The 25662-nt window shown below is 35.4% G+C and overlaps 1 protein-coding gene across 4 annotated transcripts in view; it reads right to left on the bottom strand.

Annotated features, from left to right (window-relative positions):
• LOC111997374 (uncharacterized) overlaps positions 1–25662 on the bottom strand; it is a 79344-nt gene that overhangs the window by 37748 nt on the left and 15934 nt on the right. For 2 of the 4 annotated variants that reach the window (XM_065778626.1, XM_065778625.1), the window contains exons 11-13: positions 18232–18309; positions 14137–14234; positions 14012–14057 (exon numbers count right to left, since the gene is read on the bottom strand). In XM_065778626.1, coding sequence (XP_065634698.1) covers positions 14012–14057; positions 14137–14234; positions 18232–18309 — 222 coding nt within the window. Of the gene's footprint in view, positions 1–14011; positions 14058–14136; positions 14235–18231; positions 18310–19918; positions 23520–23539; positions 24682–25662 lie in introns of those variants that run through there. The other 2 variants (XM_065778624.1, XM_065778627.1) reach the window with 2 other exon arrangements.

Genomic DNA, 25662 nt, shown 5'->3' with positions numbered 1-25662 from the left:
AAAGTATTTTGTTCCTTTGAAATAGTTTGTGTAGATATAGTATTCATTTGGAAACAACTTATCTAACTTTTTGTTGAAAATTTTCTGCTGAAAGTGTGCTAAAGTATACTTTTTACCTTGAAAAAAAAAGAAAAAGCGGGAAAAAATGACATTTTAAAAAGCTATACATAAAAGCTAAAAGCTTAAAGCTAAAGCTGATGCCAAACAGACTCAATTATCACCCATCTTTGCTAATATTGTTATTAGAATTATAGTTAAATGATTAAATTCATAATTTCCTAACAACTTAAACTTTTGGGATAATCAGTAATTTAATATAGTATCAGAGTATGAGACCTTGAATTCAATCTCAATCTCCATTCTACCTCCCATTTCAAATATTAAAATCTCATATATTGGGCCCCACTTATTAAGGGTAAGTTTATGCCCACAAATGATGAGAAGTGGTAAAATTAAGGTTAAATGATTAAATTCACCATTTCCTAACAATTATAGTTAAACGATTAAATATATGTGAAGGGGAGTGGAAGAATTGTTAAATGATTAAATTCATCATTATGGTTATGTTTTGGGGACAGTCGGTAATAAAACAATTGTGCTTTTGAAACAAAAAAGAGAGTAAAAGTATTGAGTTGCTCATCCACAAGATCAACATCATTAGGCTTCAATATGTATTTCATTTAGCACTGCAAACATCATGTGGTAGAAGATATAAAAAAAAATGGTTTACAAGGAAGTGATGGTAGGTCCCAAATTGATTTTTTGAAACAAGAACAAAATCCTCTAATACTTTGAGAAAAGTTTTTTTTTTTTTTTAAGGGGGGACGAAAAACCCAAAACAAAACAAAACAATTTGAAAATGGAGGCCGCAGAGCTTGCATGCCAAAGAAGACATATCATCAAATACAAGAAAAGATTATCCGTGATACAGAGAGATAGCATTCTCACAAATGATGGGCAACAAATGCTACTAAATCATTCTCACAAATGTAGCTATGCATCGCATGGGACACATTGGCTACTATTATAGAAAATTTAGTTTAACAAAATAGACATTATTAAGTTAGAATAAAATAAATAATACTCCCTTCGTCCCAAATTGTTTGTCCTCTATTCCAGATTAGTATGTTCCAAAATGTAGTCCTCTTTGAAAAGTCAATATATACAGCATTGATACATTTCCTAGATTACCCTTTATTTTATCCAAAAAGTCAATATATTGACTAGAGTTTAAATTAAGGAAAACTTGGACCTTTTTATTTGAAAGATAATGCATTAAATGATTTTCCCTTAAAAAGTTAGATTTTTTTTTTATAAGTAAAAAAAATAAAAATAAAAAAGGTTAAATTTTAAACACATGACTAGCAATATGAACAGAGGGAGTGGAAAAATAAGAATCTGTTTTCATATCAGAAAGAGCCAGAAGGGAATCCTCATGCATACAGTATGCATCCAAAAGGTTAACCTAAGAAGTTCAATCTAAAAAAGAAGTTCAATCTAAAATCTAATAGACCTGTTGTTTATTGTGAGAGTGTTTAGGGTTTAATAAGTCAACCCTAACACATAAAATATTATTTATATATAAAGTACATGATATTACTGTTTTACCCCTATTACTCATAACACTCCCCCTCAAGTTGAAGAGTATATATCATACAATCCTAACTTGTTACATAATAAACCCAAACGAGTCTTATATAAGGCTTTAGTAAACATATCAGCAATCTGGACTCTTGTAGAAACATATGGAGTAGCAATTACACCATCTTCTACTTTCTCCCGAGTAATATGACAATCTATTTCAATATGCTTGGTTCGCTCATGGAACACAGGATTGGAGGCAATGTAAATTGCTGCTTGATTATCACAATGCATAGTCATAGGCAGCTTCACAACGAACTTAAATTCCTCAAGTAAATGCTTAATCCACATAAACTCACATGATGTGTGTGCCATGGCTTTATACTCAGCCTCTGCATTAGACCTGGCAACAACAGTTTGTTTCTTACTTCTCCAAGTAATCAGATTTTCTCCCAGAAAAATGCAATACCCAGTAATGGATTTTCTATCTGACGGTGATCCAGCCCAATCAGCATCAGTGTAACCTTCTACCCATAGGTGACCATTAGCTTTATACAAAAGACCACGGCCTAGATGTGCTTTAAGATACCTCACAATTCGAATAACTGCCTCCCAATGTGGAAGGCGAGGATCTTTCATAAACTGGCTCAAAACACTAACTGCAAATAATATATCTAGGTGAGTAATTGTGAGATAATTTAGTTTACCAACCAAACAACAATATCTCTTAGGATTAGATAACAGCTCTCCCTAATTTTCATACAATTTGACATTAGGATCCATAGGAGTTTCCACTGGTTTAGATCCTAACAAGCCAGTTTCTTCCAAAATATCCAACACATACTTCCTCTATGATAAACTGATGCCTTCTTTAGATCGTGCTACTTTAATACCCAAGAAATAACGAAGTTTACCCAGATCCTTAGTTCAAAAGGAGTTCTGAAGGTATCTTTTCAAATCATCAATACCCTGCTTGTCATCTCCAGTTATTATAATATCATCAACATATACTATCAACAAAATCTTTCCTTTATTAGAGGTATGAGAAAACATAGAATGATCAGAGTGGCAACGTCGCAATCTAAACTTTAACACTACTTCACTGAATTTACCAAACCAAGCTCTGGGAGATTGTTTAAGACCATAGATGGCCTTATGCAACCTACACACTTTTCCAAGCTCCCCCTGAGCAACAAACCCAGGTGGTTGCTCCATATACACCTCTTCCTTCAAATCGCCATTCAAGAAGGCATTTTTAACATCTAACTAAAATAATGGCCAACCCAAATTAGCAGCTAAGGAGATCAAAATCCAGACAGAAGAAATTTTAGCAACAGGTGAGAATGTCTTGGCATAGTCAACACCGTATGTCTGGGTATACCCTTCGGCAACCAAGCAAGCCTTCAAACGTTCAATAGAACCATCAAGCAAATACTTCACAGTGTACACCCAACGACAACCAATAGTAGTTTTCCCTAGAGAACGAGTAACTAAAGACCAAGTAGCATTTTCAAACAAGGCAGACATTTCTACCTCCATAGCAGATTTCCAACCAAAGATGGACATAGCCTCCTGGACAGACTTAGGAACAACAGTAGAATTCAAGGACGTGGTAAAGGCATGAAGAAATGAAAACAAGTGACCATAAGAGACAAATCGAGAGATAGGGTGAGAGGTACAAGAACGCTTACGTTTGTGCAAAGCAATTGGAAGAGAGGCAGGATCAGGAGTCAAATCACTAGGCGGGGTAGAAGTCTTTGTTGGAGGTTTCTACCGACGACAATATACCTGGAGTGGTTTTTGAGGAAATTCAATAGGAGACACAGGTGGTAGGAAAGGAAAACAAAGAGGAGAACTGTCACTAGCAACCGAAAGAGAGAGATAGGACTGAGATTCATCAAATGTGACATCAGCAATAATGAAACGACGCCAAAGAGTAGGTGAGTAACATCAGTATCCTTTCTGAGTATGAGAATACCCAAGAAAAACACATTTAATGGATCTAGGATCAAGTTTGTCACTCCCTGGACCTAAGATATGAACATAGCACACACAACCAAAGATCTTAGGAGGTAAATTAAACAAAGGTGCATCAAGAGAGAGCACAGTATAAGGGATCTGACCACCAAAACAGTGGAAGGCATACGATTAATTAGATGACAGGCAATGAGAACAGCGTCACTCCAATATGATTTGAGAACATGCATATGAAACTTTAAGGCACGAGTGACATCTAACAAATGACGCATTTTGCGTTCAGCAACACCATTTTGTTGTGGAGTATAGGGGCAGGAAGATTGGTGAATTATACCATGATCATAAAAAAATTGAGACAAAGATGTATGAAAATATTCACGAGCATTATCAGACCGAAAAATACGCAGTGAAGCATTAAACTGAGTCTTTATTTCCATATAAAATTATTTGAAAATTGAGTACAATTCAGACCATTCTTTCATAAGATAAAGATAGGTGACTCTAGAATAATCATCAACAAAAATGACAAAATATCTAAATCCCAACAATAAGGGAGTGTTTATTGGACCCCAAATATCAAAATGAACTAAATGAAAAGGACTACTAACACGACTCTCACGCCTAGAGGCAAAAGGCACCCTATGGTGTTTACCCAACTGACATGCTTCACATTGTAAAGACTCAATTTGACGACACAACGGAACTAATGACTTCAAATTCTTGAGAGATGGATGAACAAGGCGACAATGATGCTGAAGAGGCGAGATAGACAAATGAGAAGTCACTAAATGGGAAGAACCACATCGATCCAAGTAATAAAGTCCACCGGCTTCATGCCCTCCACCAATAATCTTCCCCATCTTGAGATCATAAAAGATACAATGAATGGATAAAAAAATGGTAGCACAATTCAAATTTTAGTAAGCTTACTAATTGACAAAAGGTTAAAAGGAAAATCAGGAATATATAAGACAGAAGAGAGAGAAATATTAGGACTAAGACTGGCAATGACCAAACCAGAAACTGTAGTAGCTGAGCCATTTGCCAATGTAACATTAGGAAGACTACTAGATTGCTCAAGGTCAGAGAGTAAACCTGAGGTACCTCTCATATGATCAGTAGCACCTGAGTCAATAACCCAAGGGTCTTGAGTGGCAAGACAAGCAACAGAAGTACCTTGCTAAGCCAAAGGTCAGAGAGTAAACCTGAGGTACCTGTCATATGATCAGTAGCACCTAAGTCAATAACCCAAGGGTCCTAAGTGGCAAGACAAGCAGCGGAAGGACCTTGTTAAGCCAAAGTAGTAGTAAAATCAAACCCAACAAAGTTGGAATGCAGAAACAAGAGGCAATTGTACTTTTCCTCAGGAATATAGACTACTTTGAATGTTGGTGGAAGTGACTGTGAAGGCAGTTCTTGAACTTGAAAACTAGCTTGGTGAGCCGAGGGTTTACCATACAGCTCCCAACAAAAGTCTACTGTATGATTCTCACCATGACAATAAGTGCACTTACGAAGACCACGTCCTTTACCACAACCCCCTTGATCACTACCACAACCCCCACAGCCTCGGCCCCCACGACCTCAACCTCCATGACCACCTCTAGTACTCCCCATGTAAGTGGTAAAGGCAGATTTATCACCAAAAGGTAATGCATCAATATTGGAGGAAAAGGAAGGGTCAGTACTCAAATCAGATAATGTGGCCTGTCGAAGTATACCAAAAACTTCACTCAATGAAGGGAGGTCTGGACTAGCTAAAATTTGTGATTTTACTAAATTCAAACTTTTAGGCAATCCAGAGAGAAGTGAGCAACATGCATAGAATCTCGTTGTTTCTTCATAATTTTAACATCAGAGGAGATAGGCTGATAAATATTGAGTTCTTCACATACACCCTTAAACTTATTATAATAGTCTTCCAAAGACATATCACTCAAACTCAAGGAGAAATAATTTTGATGAAGATCATAAATCCGCTTCAAATTGTTAATACCAGAGTAAAGTTCATTGGCTTGTTCCCAAACAAGTTTAGCAGTTGGTAAGAAAACCAAACTACAACTGATCTTAGACTCCATGCTATTCCACAAACAACTCCTAAATTATGCATCTTTGGCTCTCCAATCAGCAAATTTAGGGTCTGTAGGTACAGGAGGTTCCTTAATCACGTAATCAAACTTCTTTCTACCAATAAGAAAGACTTCAACTGCCTATGCCCACTGAGCATAATTAATACCATTTAGACAAATTGAGGTAATTGATAACATATCAGGAGATAATAAATAATTAGGGAGCTGAGCACTGTCTTTAGACTCCATAATAGCAATCTGAAGGACAAACTAACACTAAAGAAATATGTTGAACTGAATTAAAACAAACTCCAACCAACAACCAATGTACTTCGACTAATCAATCATGCCAACAGCAACTCATCTATCAAAGAATCAACACCAAACTATTCTAAAAAAAACAAGGCAGCAACAAATCCATACCAACACCAAAAAAAAGTGCCCAATCCACCACTAAACATCAACCTAAGGCTGCCTGAACAGATAATCAGAGAACATATTGAAAAAGAGAAGAAAAATCAGACCATGGTTGAAACCCTCTATTGAAAAACTCCAGCAGCGAACCTAGGGTGCAAGAGCGGCGGCGTGAGGACTGGCAAGTAAGCTAGGATGGGTCGCCAGAGGAGGGCGAGTAAAACACTGCCTCTCTCGTAGTCAGGTGACGTCGATCTGGTGTCGCGAGACCGAAGAGAGGGTCACCGGCACTGGACAACTCCTTCGGCCACTAAATTGAGATCGTCGGAGGTCTCTATTAGGGTCGTCGGAGCTAGCAAGTAAGATTATCGTTGCCGGCGACAACAATATCGATGGGTGGTGGTCGGAGGGTTAACAGCAGCAACAGATTGGTGGCTCTGATACCATGTTTACTATGAGAGTGTTTAGGGTTTGATAAGTCAACCCTAACACATAAAATATTATTTATATATAAAGTACATGATATTACTATTTTACTCCTATTACTCATAACAAGACCAATAAATTCTGTGAAAAAAGAAATAACAATAACACCAAAGGCAAGCACCATTCATATAAAAGATTTCAAAAATAAAGATTTAAGCTCAATTATAAACGCTGATAAATTACTATTTTTTTCCCAAAAACTTAAACTATTAGAAAATTATGAATTGAATCATCTAGCCTAATGTTGGTAAAAGCGTTAAGCACACTTAAGCATGCAAGCCTCTTGGAGCCTAGGTGCAAAGTGCAAGGGTGCAACTGATTGAAGTAAAGTGCAAATTTTTCAAATTTATTATATAATAATTTCCAATAAAAAGGTAAATAGAATATAATAAAAAAAAGTTAATAAAGTCAAAATAGTGATGTATTTTGCTAATTAGATAAAAATAGATTGTACAATTTGTAAGTTCAAATTTTATATACGTTATTTCAATTTCTTAAAATTTTTATATAGTAACACTAAAAACAATTATTAAATTTAATGGACAACAATTTAATAATAATCTACTCATAGAAAGTTTAAACAAAAATTTTGTATAATTCTCTTGTACTTTATAGAAATACATAACCAAAATAGCTACAATCAAAAGAAGTATATGGTTCAATGAAAATAAATCCAAAAGGCAAAGATCGAAAACCATAAGAATAGTAAATTATCCTTGTTCATGCATTGTAAACAAAAAATTGTTTGAGTGATACCACACCTTAAGAACAATGTTTGTTTAATAAATCAATGTCCATGTCATTTCCTTTAAGATCAAAGAGTTAATTTAATGATTTATATTTTTTTAGCCAAAAAAAAAAAAAATAGCACTTAAGCTTGTTTTTTGCGTCTTCAAAAAGCACCAAAAAAGTGTGCCTAAGGCGTGCTTCATTAAATGAGCATTGCTTCAACCAAGCAAAGCACTGAGACCTTGGGGTTTCAAGCTTTGGAGCTTTAAGTGTGCTTTTAACAACACTAATCTAACCATTATTCTAACACTCTTAAATAAGTGGGACCCATCAGGTGGCATTTTAAGTTTTTTAAATGATAGGTAGAGTGGAGACAAGATTCAAACTAGGACCACCTACTCTAATACTGTGTTGTCTACGGGAAAGTGTATAGGGTTTTTATGGGATGGACACCAAAGTTTGGAACATATGACGGGTGTGGTTACTGGAAATTGGTAACACAAAATTGGTAGTGGTAGACTGCCAATGGCAACAACGGAGTGAGATAAAATAAGGCTCTAAAGTCATAATAAATTACCACTTGTCCCAAAAGTATAAGATGTTAGGTACAAGGTAGTCAAAGGCGTTAGGCGACCTTGAGGTGCTAAGGCCTTGTATTGCCTAAGGCGACGAGGCGCCAAAAAGGCGCTAGCCCGAGTGAAGCAAGGCACTAAATATTAAATATAGTTTTTTTTAACATATATAGAGCTTAAATCATATATATTAATGCACTGAAAATTATAATCAAGTCTCTCTTACTTTGTTCCTAATGCAAAGGAATTAGTCTATAAAACCAGTTTTTGTATTGAATCCAATAGAGCCCAAAAAGAGAAGAAGAGAGAGTATAGGAATAAAAATAAAAAGAGGAGAGTTGCTATTAGAGACTAGAGGGTGGGAAAACTGACAAAGGGGAGCTAAGAGGAAAGAAAAGAACAAAGAGAGCTGCTCTGAGTAAGAAAAGAGTAGAAAAAAAGAAGAAAGACAAAAACAAAAAAGAAAAGAGAGAAAAGAGGTCCAGAGAATGAGAAGTAACAGTAAAAAAGAGAGTTTTTTAAATTAAAATTACATGTAGGAAATAGGAATAAAATAATGTTATAAAATTTGAAAGTAGAAATAAAACCTGTTGAGGTAGGGTACTATTGGGCAACTACTGTAGTTGCTAGAAAGTTCATGTACTTATATATTATTTTATTATTTATTTGTGGTTCTCAAAAGCTGGAGTCTAAAAAAAAAAAAAAAAAAAAGGTCCTCTGCACAAGAGAAAACAAAACCGACGGAAAGAAAACAGAGGTGACAAAGGCTCTTGCCTAACGCCTGGAAAAACGGTTCAAGGTGAGCGACTAGTCAACAGAGGCGCTCGCCTCACTAAAGGTGCCTCGCCTGAGCGCCTAGGCGCTTGCCTGAAACGCCTTTGACTACACTGGTTAGGTAATGGCGAATTTAATCCTTAACCACTATTCTAACAGAAATTATCCTCAATGAGGTCATCAACAGCTAGAATTTTCCCAAGGCAGCTTTTTTAACAAAAAGTCAACACTTGTGAGGACACTATGTCAACTGTCAAGTGTCAAGTACTCTTCCAAGGGAACTACGCACAACCAGACCCTCTCAATGGCTCATAATAAGCACAGATACCAATTTTCCCACTGACATTCAGATTCCAAAACATTTTTTTCATTCTATTCACCCAACAGAAAATTAGAATACAAGAGATCAAAAAAAGAGTAAACAGATTAAAATTCCCATCCTAGAAACCATGAAAGATCCGAAATTTCAAACGCCATTTCCTCATCATCCTGAGTACTCCTTAAAGGATAAACAAAAACATCTTTATCCTCAACTACCAAGCAAAAAAAAAAAATCAGGGAAAAGCTCATTTAAGACTTCCACATGAAGCATCATGCAAAAAATGTACGCTCCTACTAGTCCAACAACATACTTAACAAAACCAGAAAACCTCTCCCAACCAACCCCAATGCATTCCAAATGGCTACACACTGAAGCATGCCCCATATAAACTGCTGGAAACTCCAAATTTTTTTATTTATTATTATCAATAAGTTACACACTCACCCAATAAGTCTTGAATCCATGACCTCACCCTCCATCCTATTATTATAGGTAACTTCAAATTTTACTAGGATTATGACTTTAAAACTAGAAACTATAAAAAAAATTAAGCTAATTAATTATTGGGAGCACTAAAATAAAATAAAACCAGCAGCATACAAGTTAAATTAAAATTAAAAACAAGACTGAATCATAAATAACTAAGATTAGACTACAAAGGATCCCAACTAGCCTGGGGCCCATGCACCTAAATGAGCATCTGGCTTTCCTTTGAAAACCATGAGTCCCTCAAACAGGTTTCAATGTCCATCCACTCCAAGCCTCACCATTCTTCATAGCTATTACCTGCCACCATAAATTTGTATCTTCTGTCCCAAAGCACCATAACTATTTCTCCAATAAAACTTTATCGAAGGTTCCTAACTTCCTTACACCCAATCCTCCATTAGCAATTGGAGAGCATACTCTATCTTACCCAACCAAATGGTATTTGAACTCATGTCCTGAATAATCCCACATCCTCCCCCCCTATTGATCTTAATTGATGCTGATTGATGCAATTAGCAAGATTTATTGCTATTTAATTTTATTTTTTTTATAAGTAATAAGTTTATTGATATCAAAAAAGGGGAAGCACCCTAGTACACAGGGAGTGTACAAGGGGACAAACAATCAAGAACAAAAATTACAATCTAGAAAATCAAGTAAAGATAAAAATGATTGGTTCCACAATGCAGCCAACCAATCCATTAAAGTTCTAAAGAAAAATAGCTTCAAATCTGATCTTGATCTCTCCTTATTTTCAAAGCATCTACTATTTCTTTCTCTCAAAAGACACCACAATAAGCAGTGGGGAATAATCAACCATATATACCCATTTCGATGACAACCAAATCTGCCTTTCCAACATGCTAAAAGCCCCACTACAGATTGCGGCATAACCCAGCTCACTCCAAACAAACTGAACACTATAGTCCACATATCCATTGCAACCGGACAATGAAGGAAAAGATGATCAACCGATTTACCATTACACTTGCACATGTAGCACCAATCCAATATCCAAACCTTCCTTTTTTGTAAATTGTCAATCGTTAAGCATTTCCCCAAAGCAGCAGTCCAAACAAAGAAAGCTACTCGAGAAGGAATCTTCTATTTCCAAATCCTTTTCCAAGGAAAGTAATAGTCATTAGAGCCTACTAAGAGACTATAATAGTCTTTAACTAGGAAGCCTTTCTCTCTATCAATTTTACTTCCATATGTGAAGTAATCTCATTCTTAATTTATTTTCTTTCCGTATTTCATGCACTTTGGAACCCTATTTAAAAGGCCCAAAGTTTTTACTTTTTACTATTGAAAACAACTTATGATGAATCAATAAAACTTTGGTTTGAAATCCCAAGCAACCTTAGGTGGTGAAGCCCAAGGTTTGTTATGAATTTCCTTTGCTTTTTTCATACTATTGCAAACTTTGTGCTGCATCAACCTTCAACATAATTTATCCTCTCCATTCCTTCCGACCTGGTACAATAAAAGAAATCCATAAAAGGAGGCTAGGGACACCAATTCCCAGTCCTGTACGGCTCTAACCAAACTGGTATCCCAATGAGTATACCATTAGTGTTGCATGAGATCTGCCACTGAAGCCTCCTTATTTCTCACTATATAGTATAACTCCAAAAAATTCTCCTTGATTATTTGATCTCCATAATCATAAATCATGCCAAAACTTGACATGAGTACCCACACCCAGTTTACTAGTGGGACTGAGAATAATTTCCTCACCCTCTACTTGTACATTTCCATAAATATCACCATTTGGACCATTGACAATATTCTACTCACCACACACTACCATACTTCTTATCCACCATCCTTCTCCAGAAAACCTCTCTCTATAGCATATCTCTATAGTCATTTCCCCCATGGAGCTTGATTAAACAAGATCAAATAATACCCAAGCCACTGCATTAAATTGGTTCACTGATTTTGTTTCATTGAACTAGATGAAATTTAAACTCATCATCTTACCTCTCCATAATTTTTCACATAGTGACTTCTCAATCCAGCAAGCTACACTCACTAGAATAGAGAATAAAAAAAAGAAATAGGAAGGTCAATTAGATTAAGTGTTTTTTATTAAAGTAATTCTACCTCACTTGGATAAATATAACTGTCTTCCAACCTGCAAGATGTCTCTCCACTTTCTCCAAAATGGTGTTCTAGATCGCTTTCAGCTTAAAAGTCGAGCACAAACAAAGACCCAAATATTCGCAAATTTCATTTTACTACACATTCTAGCATAGGGTCAGTATAATGTCTGGAGAAGATCATCTAGATGACACCTTTCAGTCTATCCAAAACTAATGGGAATGAAGGTGCGAGGAACAACCTGAGCAAGATATCGTAATCTCTTGATACACACAGAAGATTCCCCTTGCCCACCTTCCTACATGGTCAAACAAAACTTCACAGTAAAGAGGGCCAAAACAGAAAAATGGCCACAGTTACTACTACTTTCAAGTAAATAATGATGTACCTCTAGTATCCTAATGGAATCCTGAATTAGAGCCTCAGAATCCTTCTCCTTTCCTTGCAGATATAGCACCTGTACATTATGATATACACATTAATGAGAGAAATAAATAACAAATGAGAATATACAAGAAAACAGAAGCAACATGGTTAGATTAACATAATAAAACCGAAACTGCGTCACAAGTGAAACATTCATGTGACCTATGTCGTGTAGGACACTTTCCCCCCCAAACAAAAATAGTATGTCAACCTCATATACATTCTAACACTTACTTGGGCATTGTCCAAACCATATTTACTTAGGAGATGTGAAATGATATGGCAGATTGATCCCTTTCGTAAAAAGAGCCTTATTTTGATCTGAATTTATATCTTACATTTACACTGTTTAAGATCGCCTGTGTTTGTGCATAGTGCCAACCCAAGCCTGACTAAATGATGGAAATCAAGATCCAATAATTGAGAACTGAAATAGAATTGCATTAGAATGAAGAATCAAAGCAGAAATTACAGAGAAAACTGGAGAAACAGGGTTTCTGTCCAGATCTGAAACTAGGATAAATTCATCAAAAACTAATCCTTCTCTTACATAACAAGCCTCTTTATAATTAGGGGTAGCAAAATTGGACATGACCCGTGAACCCAACATGACACAACACGAAATTAGCAGGTAATGTGTTGAAGCTTATTGGGTTCATGTCATATTTGGGTTGACAAGACTGAACTATTTAATAAACGGGTTAGGTTAGTGTTCAACCTATGGAACTCGTTTGACCCATTTAATTAAATGACATTTTACTAATATACCCTTTAAACCCTAGGTATATAAACTTATTAGTAGTTGTGGTTTACTTTTTTTGACATATTGTGATTGATTATTTGTGATACTAAGATATGCTTTAATTTTGAATGATTATTTGTGTAGTTACTCATTAGTTCTTAATTTTATATTAAAAAAATTTATTTGTTTGTTTTTTCATAAATTTTTTTTTTTCATTTTGATAAATCTAATAAACTAGTTGACACAACTAACCTGTTTAATAAATAGGTCATGCTAGGGTTGAGAAATCTTGACCCATTTAATAAACATGTTCGGTTAGTGTTGACCTATATAGTCAGATACTGTTGAGTTAACACGACACAAACCCAATACGCGAACACGGATTGCCACCCCTATTTATAATCCTTAACTACTAGGAAATAAACTGGCTAATAGTTACAGCTAGGCTGGCTGTCAACACCATAAGTCAAAGCTGAAATTAAAGAAAACACATGGCAGATCTGAGAAGTCAAAATAAGTGGCTGGCTGCCAGCACTAAGAGGTCAAAGAGGGTGACTAGCTGTTTTTGCTTGAGAGTAGAGGGGTGGCTGGTTGGGGTGGGGGTTCAACTTGCTCTTACAAGGGACGAGGTGTCATTTGAACTAAAGCACACTGAACTCATTGGTGTGCTTAAGATTGATTTTAAATGAATGTTTCTTTTGAAGAGTATATTCATTGATATGTTATATTTGAATTCATTATTATCCACCTGCAAATAAGCAGTAAGCAATTTTTCATTTATCCTTGTGCAAGATCGGAATACATCAATGTCTTGAGATCAAATTCTTTTAAAGATTATTGCATACATTTTGCCCCAATATACTTGATTCATCTTTTTTTATTCTTGTCTTACCATTTAAACAGGTCTTATCTACACTTTGGTGCGCTTCCAATGCATAGCCTTTTTATTTTCTTTTTTCCTGTTGCATTTGCATTTTTCAAAACATCTTTTGAAATGTGGTCATCCTTGGATCACACAAAAATCATTCTAACAGAAAAAGATTATAAGGCATGATAAGACATGATGAGACATAGATACAATGACTCCATAATGAATCATAAAAACACAGAGGAATACTATATAATATCTTATATGAAAATTGTTCCTTAGAAGTTCTTTTGCTAATCCCTGATGCTGTAACTTAAAGTAAATAATTAAAGGAGCAATCTTGTCTATACATCAAGACTGAAGCCTATATGTAATAAAAATATATCTATTGGTTATGAAAACTATAAAAATCCAACTTTGACAATATATAAGATGATTTAATGAGCAAAAACAGCAAACCTGAATATGGTCTTTTGGAAGTAACATTTTCCGAGCATCAAGACACCTGCAAGGATAAGAAATACATTCCATTTGAAATCATCAGAAAATTACTTTTGTGGACAGTTGTATACATTACTATTCACCTTTCAAAGAGCTCCTGTGCTTCCTTTAAGTTCTCAGCTGATTGTAGGGTCATGGCCAGCCCTTCGGCTGCAATAATAGTGTCCAAAGAATTCCATCCCTGTCTTACATGAATGATAGCAAAGTAAAAATGATGACAACAAATAAGAAGTAAAAACTCCTTACACGTGTGCATTTAAATACAAATATATACATATATATATATATAGATATACATATATATGTGTACACACACACATGTGCATATATGTACACACACGTGTGTGTATGCATATATATAACTTTCATTAAATGTATGAAGATCAGTCATAACATAGCATTTCAATCAAAGATCTCCAATCACATCACAATATGCATTGAAAACACCATGTAATTGAAATGCTAGGTATTTTGATAGATCTAAATTATCACTACTTACACTAGATCACTTTTTGATGAGAGAGATTGGAGGTTTTGGCTACAACAACTGCAAAGCCTTAGTCCCAAAACATTGAGGTCAGCTATGAATCCTCAACAAGCTAATCGAGCTCAACCACATTTATTCTTCTCTTCCATTCTATTATATTTAAAATCATACAGTGTATCACCTCCTTAATAAACATGTCTTTTACTACTGTTACTATTGTTATTTTAGGTCTTCTTCTATCTCTTCCCATCTTTATACTTGAATCAAATCACTCTTCCTCCCAAGTGCATTAATCGCTCTCCTTTGCACATAATCAAACCATCTCAAGCGACTCTCCCTCGTATTTTCATCAATATAGACACCCCATAATTAAACAAATTTCTTCATTTTATTTACTTATCTTTTCTTGAATTTCCACTTATCTATCTTAACATCATGACTAACACTACACACATTTTATGAATATGTTACTTCTTAATAGCCCAACATACAAGCATCTTAACATCATGACTTACACTACACACATTTTATGAATATGTTACTTCTTAATAGCTCAAAATACAGGATGGCTAGTCATATACTAGCCTTGTAAAACCTTCCCTTTAACTTACTTATCAAAAAAAAAATTTCTCTTTAACTTAATATGTATTCTATGAGCATCCAATACCCTTGAGACACTTTTCCACTTTATCCACTTTGCTCTTATCCTATAATTCATATCCCTTTCGATCTCTCCATCCTTTATGAATTATTGATCTAAGATATCAAAATCACTTACTCCTTGATATCTTTTTGATAAGTTAAAAAAAATATATATAAGTATAGAAAGAGCATAACCAAATACACAAGTTATGTACCTAAGAGGCACCACATATTAAAAAAAATTATAAAAATAAGAATCTCTAACGTATTATAGAATGAATAAACACTTAAAGAAGCCATCCAATAATAAAAGTAATGTAAAAAAGATTTTTGTTATATAGGTGATAATGATTTTATTGAATGAGACTACTTCGTGGACAAATAAACAAAGTAGCCTAAAGAATTACAATTGAAAAAATATCTACATTGAATCGACTCTACAAAGGATGGAACATAGTTACTATTTGTGACACCAGATACAAAAGACCACTCATAAAGAGAACTAATGATGAATGCTTGCAATTGAGTTGATGTGCAGTCCACATCCTCAAAAGTATGCCAATTTATTTTCCTCCATGAAGGAACAAGAATCCAGATATTGGGTCCCCTACTCTACCACCCACATAATAAATCAAGAACTTTCCCCACTAATACCCATTGAATCCCAAACATCTTGAATATAAAACTCCATAACTCGAGCTACACTACAATGTATCAAAAGTTGGTCCACGGTCTCCCCACTACAACAGCACATACAATACCAACTCACCATTGAATAAAACCCATCTTGATAAGGTTTTCACAAGTTAGAACTTTCATCCAAGCTGCTGTCCATACAAAAAAGGAAACTCTCCAAGGAGCCAACCCTAATGTAAAAAAGATTGTCTTAAACTATAACTTAGCTCATTCAATTCCTTCAAGCATCTAGTTATTACACCCTCTCCAAACAGTCCACATTATGCATAGGACCACATTCCAACCATCACCACTACAATGTTTAGCAAACTACCAATTCCAACAGGTCAAGAAATCAACTATCCTATTAGGCATAACCCAATGTACCCCAAATAAACATAATAAGATAGACCATAATTCTTCACCAATATCACTATTAGAATAATAGTCAAGTGATTAAATTCACACTTTCCTTAAACTTTAAAAATAAGTGATACTTTATCGTGGCTCTAAATAAGTGAGTTCGAACATTGACTCCACTCTACCTCTCATCTAAAAAGTTAAATTCACATGTTAGATGCCACTTTTAAACTAGGAAGCACAGACACAGACATGGGTACGATACAGTGACACAAATAATTTCTAAAAAAATATTAACATAAAACGATCGGAACAACACAGTATGACCAAGTATGGCACCCTAAATGAAGTGTCCGTGATTCCTAGCTTTTAAAAGGGAAATATGGGTGCACAATTGAAGGGAAGTTCTAAAATAGTGGTTAAATGATTAAATTACCACATCCTATTAGCTTAAACTTTTGGGATAAGTGGTAATTTATCATGGTATCAAAGTGGTCCTAAATTTAAATCTTGTGTCAATTCTACCTCCCATCCAAAATTAAAATTCTAAATGTTGGACCTTAGGGAGAGTCTAGACCCACACGAGCAGACATTGACTCCTAAACTGCAACCTTGTTAGTGAAACATGCTAGCCCTTAAACATGCTAGCCCTTCAACAACTTTACTAGCCAAACCACCAAGCTCAATTGTAGGTGTTAGCCCAATTCCATAAAAACCATCCATGACAGTGGGCCCAATTCCGTATCTCTTTAAACATTCTCCCTATTAAAAAACTCAAAAGCACATAGCCTGTCCAAGCCCAACATTATGTGCTTTTTAAAACAGTTTGGCCCGCTATTTTCTCCAGCCTAATTATAGAACACTTGGGACTAGCCCCAAAATGGGGCAAATCCCCTTAAAGTTGATGCATGGAAACCACTTGGTAACCAACCTCTTAGGACCCCGAATCTCCCATGACACTTGCCTCTTCCCATTTTCATTCACTTTAATAATGAGCTTATTTTTTAATTCATGTTTATAACATGCATTAGGTTCACTCTTTTGGTATCTCTTGACCATCAAGTTCTAAAACTCCATTTTTATTTCTCATTTTACTAAGCTCACACTTCATGTACTCTGTTTTAGACCTACTCTGTTTTAGACCTACTTAACCTAAACCCAGTAGATTCTAAACCATCCCTCCATATTTCCAACTTAATGCTGACTCCATGCCTAGTTTCATCTACTAAAGCTATATCGTTTGCAAAAGGCATATACCAAGGGAATTCATCTTGAATCAGTCTAAAAAGTTCATCTAAAACTAGTGTAAAGAGATAAACTTAAAGTTGATAATTGTACAAACCTATTGTGACAGGAAACTCGCTTACTATGCTTGCACTTGTTCTCACAATAGTTACAGTTGTCATACATATCCTTAATCACCTTTATATATGTTAAAGAACTCTCTTTTCTAAAATCCAAAACATAACCTCTCTAAGTTCTCTACCAAAAGCTTTGTCTAGGAAAATAAAATCATATGAAAATCTTTATAGGCTTCTCTATATTTCTCCATCAAACATCTGAATAAGAGAATTACTTCCATAGTAGACCACTCTGACATAAAACCAAAATAATTATCCACTATTGTTTATTGTCTTAACCTATGTTTCATAGTGTGATTATCAGATTTGGGGTTTTGCTTCTTCCTCCATTTTGGATTTTTTTTTTTTATCTAATTATAATTTTAGATCTTGGCTTTTTCCTTCTTTTCTATGTATCTCTTGTATACTTCTCGTATTCTAGGGTTGCCCTTTTTTTTCTAATAGAATCTTAAATTTATCAACACAATTAAAAAAGATCTCAAGCGAAAAGAAATACTAAGCTAAATGCAACAAGCTAAATTTCAAACCTAAAGAATACCATGCAACCTTTGTCTAAAATATTTAAGTACAATGAAATATCAATTGAGAGACTTTAGCAGCACAGAATCAAAATATGGTATATACAAAATGAGGAAAAAGAAAAGAAATTAAACCTTTGATAATTCCATTATATGCAGTATCTTTCTCTGCACATTCTCAGCTTCTCTGGGACGATTAGACTTCAGATAAATCTAGGTAGAAACCAAAATAATAAAATACAAAAGCAAGAAAAACCACAAATAGACTTAAACAGAAGATCAAGAATAGAAACTGAACAATGTAGAGAATAATCTAAATGCAAGTGGCACAAACATTAACTAGTTTCAAGCAGGCATCAAAAGAAAAATCACGATTGTTAATACACGTGAGAGCATAAGGTACTGCCACATGTCGCATTCTTAGAGAAATTTTTCGTTTAGCCTTCCACCCATCTTCTTCTAATTACCTTCATGTGTCACTCCTTACCCTTCCACCTAAGTGAAGCTTAAAATGAATGTATCCATTTAACCTTCCACCTAAACAAAAATTTAACAATTTATTTTAATTTTAATAACATTTATGGGAACCACTTAGATATATATATCCTTTGTAGGAAAAAATCCCAAAATAATGTGTAAATGCCAAGCCAATTATGTAAATGCTAAGAAAGCAAAACTAATAGCCAGTGTGTAAAAGCTAAGAGAGGAAAAGGTGTAGGCTGATGATCTAACATCAAGAAAACAAACTAATAGCATTGTGTAAATCCAAGATAGCAAACTAAGGGCTTTCTCCATTAAATAGGAGTTATAACGCAGGTCTATTCCCTATCATAGCAAATATTTTTTATATTTTGGTTTCCTTTGTGTTGAGAATTTAATCTTCCATAATTTTTCGTACTATACTTTGGCTTCCCTTTCTAAGAGGCATGTTAAATTCCAAAGTATTTGTTCCTTTGAAATAGTTTGTGTAGATATTGTATCCATTTGGGAACAACTTATCTAACTTTTTGTTGAAAACTTTCTGCTGAAAGTGTGCTAAAGTATACTTTTTACCTTGAAAAAATGAGAAAAAGCGGGAAAAAATGACATTTTAAAAAGCTATACATAAAAGCTAAAAGTTTAAAGCTAAAGCTGATGCCAAACAGACTCAATTATCACCCATCTTTGCTAATATTGTTGTTAGAATTATAGTTAAATGATTAAATTCATAATTTCCTAACAACCTAAACTTTTGGGATAATCAGTAATTTAATATAGTATCAGAGTATGAGACCTTGAATTCGATCTTAGTCTCCATTCTACCTCCCATTTCAAATATTAAAATCTCATATATTGGGCCCCACTTATTAAGAGTAAGTTTATGCCCACACATGATGAGAAGTGGTAAAATTATGGTTAAATGATTAAATTCACCATTTCCTAACAATTATAGTTAAACGATTGAATATATGTGAAGGGGAGTGGTAGAATTGTTAAATGATTAAATTCATCATTATGGTTATGTTTTGGGGACAGTCAGTAATTAAACAATTGTGCTTTTGAAACAAAAAAGAGAGTAAAAGTATTGAGTTGCTCATCCACAAGATCAACATCATTAGGCTTCAATATGTATTTCATTTAGCACTGCAAACATCATGTGGTAGAAGATATAATAAAAAAATGGTTTACAAGGAAGTGATGGTAGGTCCCAAATTGATTTTTTGAAACAAGAACAAAATCCTCTAATACTTTGAGAAAAGTTTTTTTTTTTTTTTAAGGGGGGACGAAAAACCCAAAACAAATACTTTGAGAAAAGTTTTTTTTTTTTTTTTTAAGGGGGGATGAAAAACCCAAAACAAAACAAAACAATTTGAAAATGGAGGCCGCAAAGCTTTCATGCCAAAGAAGACATGTCATCAAATACAAGAAAAGATTATCCGTGATACAGAGAGATAGCATTCTCACAAATGATGGGCAACAAATGCTACTAAATCATTCTCACAAATGTAGCTATGCATCGCATGGGACACATTGGCTACTATTATAGAAAATTTAGTTTAACAAAATAGACATTATTAAGTTAGAATAAAATAAATAATACTCCCTTCGTCCCAAATTGTTTATCCTCTATTCCAGATTGGTATGTTCCAAAATGTAGTCCTCTTTGAAAGTCAATATATACAGCATTGATACATTTCCTAGCTTACCCTTTATTTTATCCAAAAAGTCAATATATTGACTAGAGTTTAAATTAAGGAAAACTTGGACCTTTTTATTTGAAAGATAATGCATTAAATGATTTTCCCTTAAAAAGTTAGATTTTTTTTTTTTATAAGTAAAAAAATAAAAAATAAAAAAGGTTAAATTTTAAACACATGACTAGCAATATGAACAGAGTGAGTGGAAAAATAAGAATTTGTTTTCATATCAGAAAGAGCCAGAAGGGAATCCTCATGCATACAGTATGCATCCAAAAGGTTAACCTAAGAAGTTCAATCTAAAAAAGAAGTTCAATCTAAAATCTAATAGACCTGTTGTTTGCTGTGAGAGTGTTTAGGGTTTAATAAGTCAACCCTAATACATAAAATATTATTTATATATAAAGTACATGATATTACTGTTTTACCCCTATTACTCATAACACTCCCCCTCAAGCTGAAGAGTATATATCATACAATCCTAGCTTGTTACATAATAAACCCAAACGAGTCTTATATAAGGCTTTAGCAAACATATTAGCAATCTAGACTCTTGTAGAAACATATGGAGTAGCAATTACACTATCTTCTACTTTCTCCCGAGTAATATGACAATCTACTTCAATATGCTTGGTTCGCTCGTGGAACACAGGATTGGAGGCAATGTAAATTGCTGCTTGATTATCACAATGCATAGTCATAGGCAGCTTCACAACGAATTTTAATTCCTCAAGTAAATGCTTAATCCACATAAGCTCACATGATGTGTGTGCCATGGCTCTATACTCAGCCTCTGCACTAGACCTGGCAACAACAGTTTATTTCTTACTTCTCCAAGTAATCAGATTTCCTCCCAGAAAAGTGCAATACCCAGTAATGAATTTTCTATCTGACGGTGATCCAGCCCAATCAGCATCAGTGCAAACTTCTACCCGTAGGTGACCATTAGCTTTATACAAAAGACCACGGCCTAGATATGCTTTAAGATACCTCACAATTCGAATAACTGCCTCCCAATGTGGAAGGCGAGGATCTTTCATAAACTGGCTCAAAACACTAACTGCAAATGATATATCTGAACGAGTAATTGTGAAATAATTTAGTTTACCAACCAAACAACAATATCTCTCAGGATTAGATAACAACTCCCCCTAATCTTCATACAATTTGACATTAGGATCCATAGGAGTCTCCACTGGTTTAGATCCTAACAAGCCCGTTTCTTCCAAAATATCCAACACATACTTCCTCTGTGATAAACTGATGCCTTCTTTAGATCGTGCTACTTTAATACCCAAGAAATAACGAAGTTTACCCAGATCCTTAGTTCAAAAGGAGTTTTGAAGGTATCTTTTCAAATCATTAATACCCTGCTTGTCATCTCCAGTTATTATAATATCATCAACATATACTATCAACAAAATCTTTCCTCTATTAGAGGTATGAGAAAACACAAAGTAATCAGAGTGGCAACGTCACAATCAAAACTTTAACACTACTTCACTGAATTTACCAAACCAAGCTCTGGGAGACTGTTTAAGACCATAGATGGCCTTATGCAACCTACACACTTTTCCAAACTCCCCCTGAGCAACAAACCCAGGTGGTTGCTCCATATACACGTCTTCCTTTAAATCGCTATTCAAGAAGGCATTTTTAACATCTAACTAAAATAATGGCCAGCCCAAATTAGCAGCCAAGGAGATCAAAATCCGGACAGAAGAAATTTTAGCAACAGGTGAGAATGTCTTGGCATAGTCAACACCGTATGTCTGGGTATACCCTTTGGCAACCAAGCGAGCCTTCAAACGCTCAATAGAACCATCAGGCAAATACTTCACAGTGTACACCCAATGACAACCAACAGTAGTTTTCCCTGGAGAACGAGTAACTAAAGACCAAGTAGCATTTTCAAACAAGGCAAACATTTCTACCTCCATAGCAGATTTCCAACTAGAGATGGACATAGCCTCCTGGACAGACTTAGGAACAACAGTAGAATTCAAAGATGTGGTAAAGGCATGAAGAGATAGAAGACAAATGACCATAAGACACAAATTGAGAGATAGGGTGAGAGGTACAAGAATGCTTACCTTTGCGCAAAACAATTGGAAGAGAGGCAGGATCAGGAGTCAAATCACTAGGCGGGGTAGAAGTCTCTGTTGGAGGTTTCTGCCGACGACAATATACTTGGAGTGATTTTTGAGGAGATTCAATAGGAGACACAGGTGGTAGGAGAGGAAGACAAAGAGGAGAACTGTCACTAGCAACCGAAGGAGAGAGATAGGACTGAGATTCATCAAATGTGACATCAGCAATAATAAAACGACGCCGAAGAGTAGGTGAGTAACATCAGTATCCTTTCTGAGTACGAGAATACCCTAGAAAAACACATTTAATGGATCTAGGATCAAGTTTGTCACTCCCTAGACCTAAGATATGAACATAGCACACACAACCAAAAATTTTAAGAGGTAGATGAAACAAAGGTGCATCAAGAGAGAGCACAGTATAAGGGATCTGACCACCAAAACAATGGAAGGCATACGATTAATTAGATGACAGGCAGTGAGAACAGCATCACTCCAATATGATTTGAGAACACACATGAAACTTTAAGGCACAAGTGACGTCTAACAAATGACGCATTTTGCGTTTAGCAACACCACTTTGTTGTGGAGTATAGGGGCAGGAAGATTGGTGAATTATACCATGATCATCAAAAAATTGAGACAAAGATGTATGAAAATATTCACGAGCATTATCAGACCGAAAAATACGCAGTGAAGCCTTAAACTGAGTCTTTATTTCCATATAAAATGATTTGAAAATTGAGTACAATTTAGACCGTTCTTTCATAAGATAAAGATAGGTGACTCTAGAATAATCATCAACAAAAATGACAAAATATCTAAATCCCAACAATAAGGGAGTGTTTATTGAACCCCAAATATCAAAATGAACTAAATGAAAAGGACTACTAACACGACTCTCACGCCTAGAGGCAAAAGGCACCCTATGGTGTTTACCCAACTGACATGCTTCACATTGTAAAGACTCAATTTGACGACACAACAGAACTAATGACTTCAAATTCTTGAGAGATGGATGAACAAGGCGACAATGATGCTGAAGAGGTGAGATAGACAAATGAGAAGCCACTAAATGGGAAGAACCACATCGATCCAAGTAATAAAGTCCACCGACTTCATGCCCTCCACCAATAATCTGCCCCGTCTTGAGATCCTGAAAGATACAATGAATGGATAAAAAAATGGCAGCACAATTCAAAATTTTAGTAAGCTTACTAATTGACAAAAGGTTAAAAGGAAAATCAAGAATATATAAGACAGAAGAGAGAGAAAGATTAGGACTGAGACTGGCAGTGACCAAACCAAAAACTGTAGTGGCTGAGCCATTTGCCAATGTAACATTGGGAAGACTACTGGATTGCTCAAGGTCAGAGAGGAAACCTGAGGTACCTGTCATATGATCAGTAGCACCTGAGACAATAACCCAAGGGTCCTGAGTGGCAAGACAAGCAGCGGAAGTACCTTTTTAAGCCAAAGTAGCAGTAAAATCAGACCCAACAAAGTTGGAATGCAGAGACAAGAGGCGATTGTACTTTTCCTCAAGAATAGAGACTACTTTGGATGTTGGTGGAAGTGACTGTGAAGGCAGTTCTTGAACTTGAAAACTAGCTTGGTGAGCTGAGGGTTTACCATACAACTCCCAACAAAAGTCTACTGTATGATTCTCACCATAACAATAAGTGCACTTGCGAAGACCACGTCCTTTACCACAACCCCCTTGATCACTACCACGGTGACCACAGCCTCAACCCCCACGACCTCGACCTCCATGACCACCTCTAGTATTCCCCATGTAAGTGGTAAAGGCAGATTTATCACCAAAAGGTAATGCATCAGTATTGGAGGAAGAGGGAGGGTTAGTACTCGAATCAGATAATGTGGCCTGTCGAAGTCTACCAAAAACTTCACTCAATGAAGGGAGATCTGGACTAGCTAAAATTTGTGATTTTACTTAATTCAAACTTTTTGGCAATCCAGAGAGAAGTGAGCAACATGCATAAAATCTCGTTGTTTCTTCATAATTTTAACATCAGAGGAGATAGGCTGATAAATATTGAGTTCTTCACATACACCCTTAAACTTATTATAATAGTCTTCCAAAGACATATCACTCAAACTCAAGGAGAAATAATTTTGATGAAGATCATAAATCTGCTTCAAATTGTTAATACCAGAGTAAAGTTCCTTGGCTTGTTCCCAAACAAGTTTAGCAGTTGGTAAGAAAACCAAACTACAACTGATCTTAGACTCCATGCTATTCCACAAACAACTCCTAAATTGTGCATCTTCGGCTCTCCAATCAGCAAATTTAGGGTCTGTAAGTACAGGAAGTTCTTTAATCACATAATCAAACTTCTTTCTACCAGTAAGAAAGACTTCAACTGCCTGTGCCCACTGAGCATAATTACTACCATTTAGACAAATTGAGGTAATTGATAACAAATCAGGAGATAAGAAATAATTAGGCTGAGCACTGTCTTTGGACTCCATAATAGCAATCTGAAGAACAAACTAACACTAAAGAAATATGTTGAACTGAATTAAAACAAACTCCAACCAACAACCAATGTACTTCAACTAATCAACCATGCCAACAGCAACTCATCTATCAAAGAATCAACACCAAACTATTCCAAAAAAAAAACAAGGCAGCAACAAATCCATACTAACAACAAAAAAAAAGTGCCCAATCCACCACTAAACATCAACCTAAGGCTGCCTAAACAGATAATCAGAGAACGTATTGAAGACGAGAAGAAAAATCAGACCATGGTTGAAACCCTCTATTGAAAAACTCCAACAACGACGCTAGGGTGCGGGAGCGGCGGCGTGAGGACCGACGCGTAAGCTAGGATGGGTCACCAAAGGAGGGCGAGTAAAACCCTGCCTCTCTCACAATCAGGCGACGTCAATCTGGTGTCGCGAGACCGGAGAGAGGGTCACCAGCGCTAGACAACTCCTTCAGCCACTAAATCGAGATCGTCGGAGGTCTCTATTAGGGTCGTCGGAGCTAGCGAGTAAGGTTATGGTTGCCGGCAATAACAATATCGGTGGGTGGTGGTCAGAGGGTTAACAGCAACAGCGAGTTGGTGGCTCTAATACCATGTTGTTTACTGTGAGAGTGTTTAGGGTTTGAAAAGTCAACCTTAACACATAAAATATAATTTATATATAAAGTACATGATATTACTGTTTTACCCCTATTACTCATAACAAGACCAATAAATTCTACGAAAAAAGAAATAACAATAACACCAAAGGCAAGCACCATTCATATAAAAGATTTCAAAAATAAA

Source organism: Quercus suber, unplaced genomic scaffold, assembly GCF_002906115.3.
Source record: "Quercus suber isolate HL8 unplaced genomic scaffold, Cork oak 2.0 scaffold_187, whole genome shotgun sequence".
Taxonomy (NCBI): domain Eukaryota; kingdom Viridiplantae; phylum Streptophyta; class Magnoliopsida; order Fagales; family Fagaceae; genus Quercus; species Quercus suber.
This window is presented reverse-complemented; position numbering and strand designations above follow the sequence as displayed.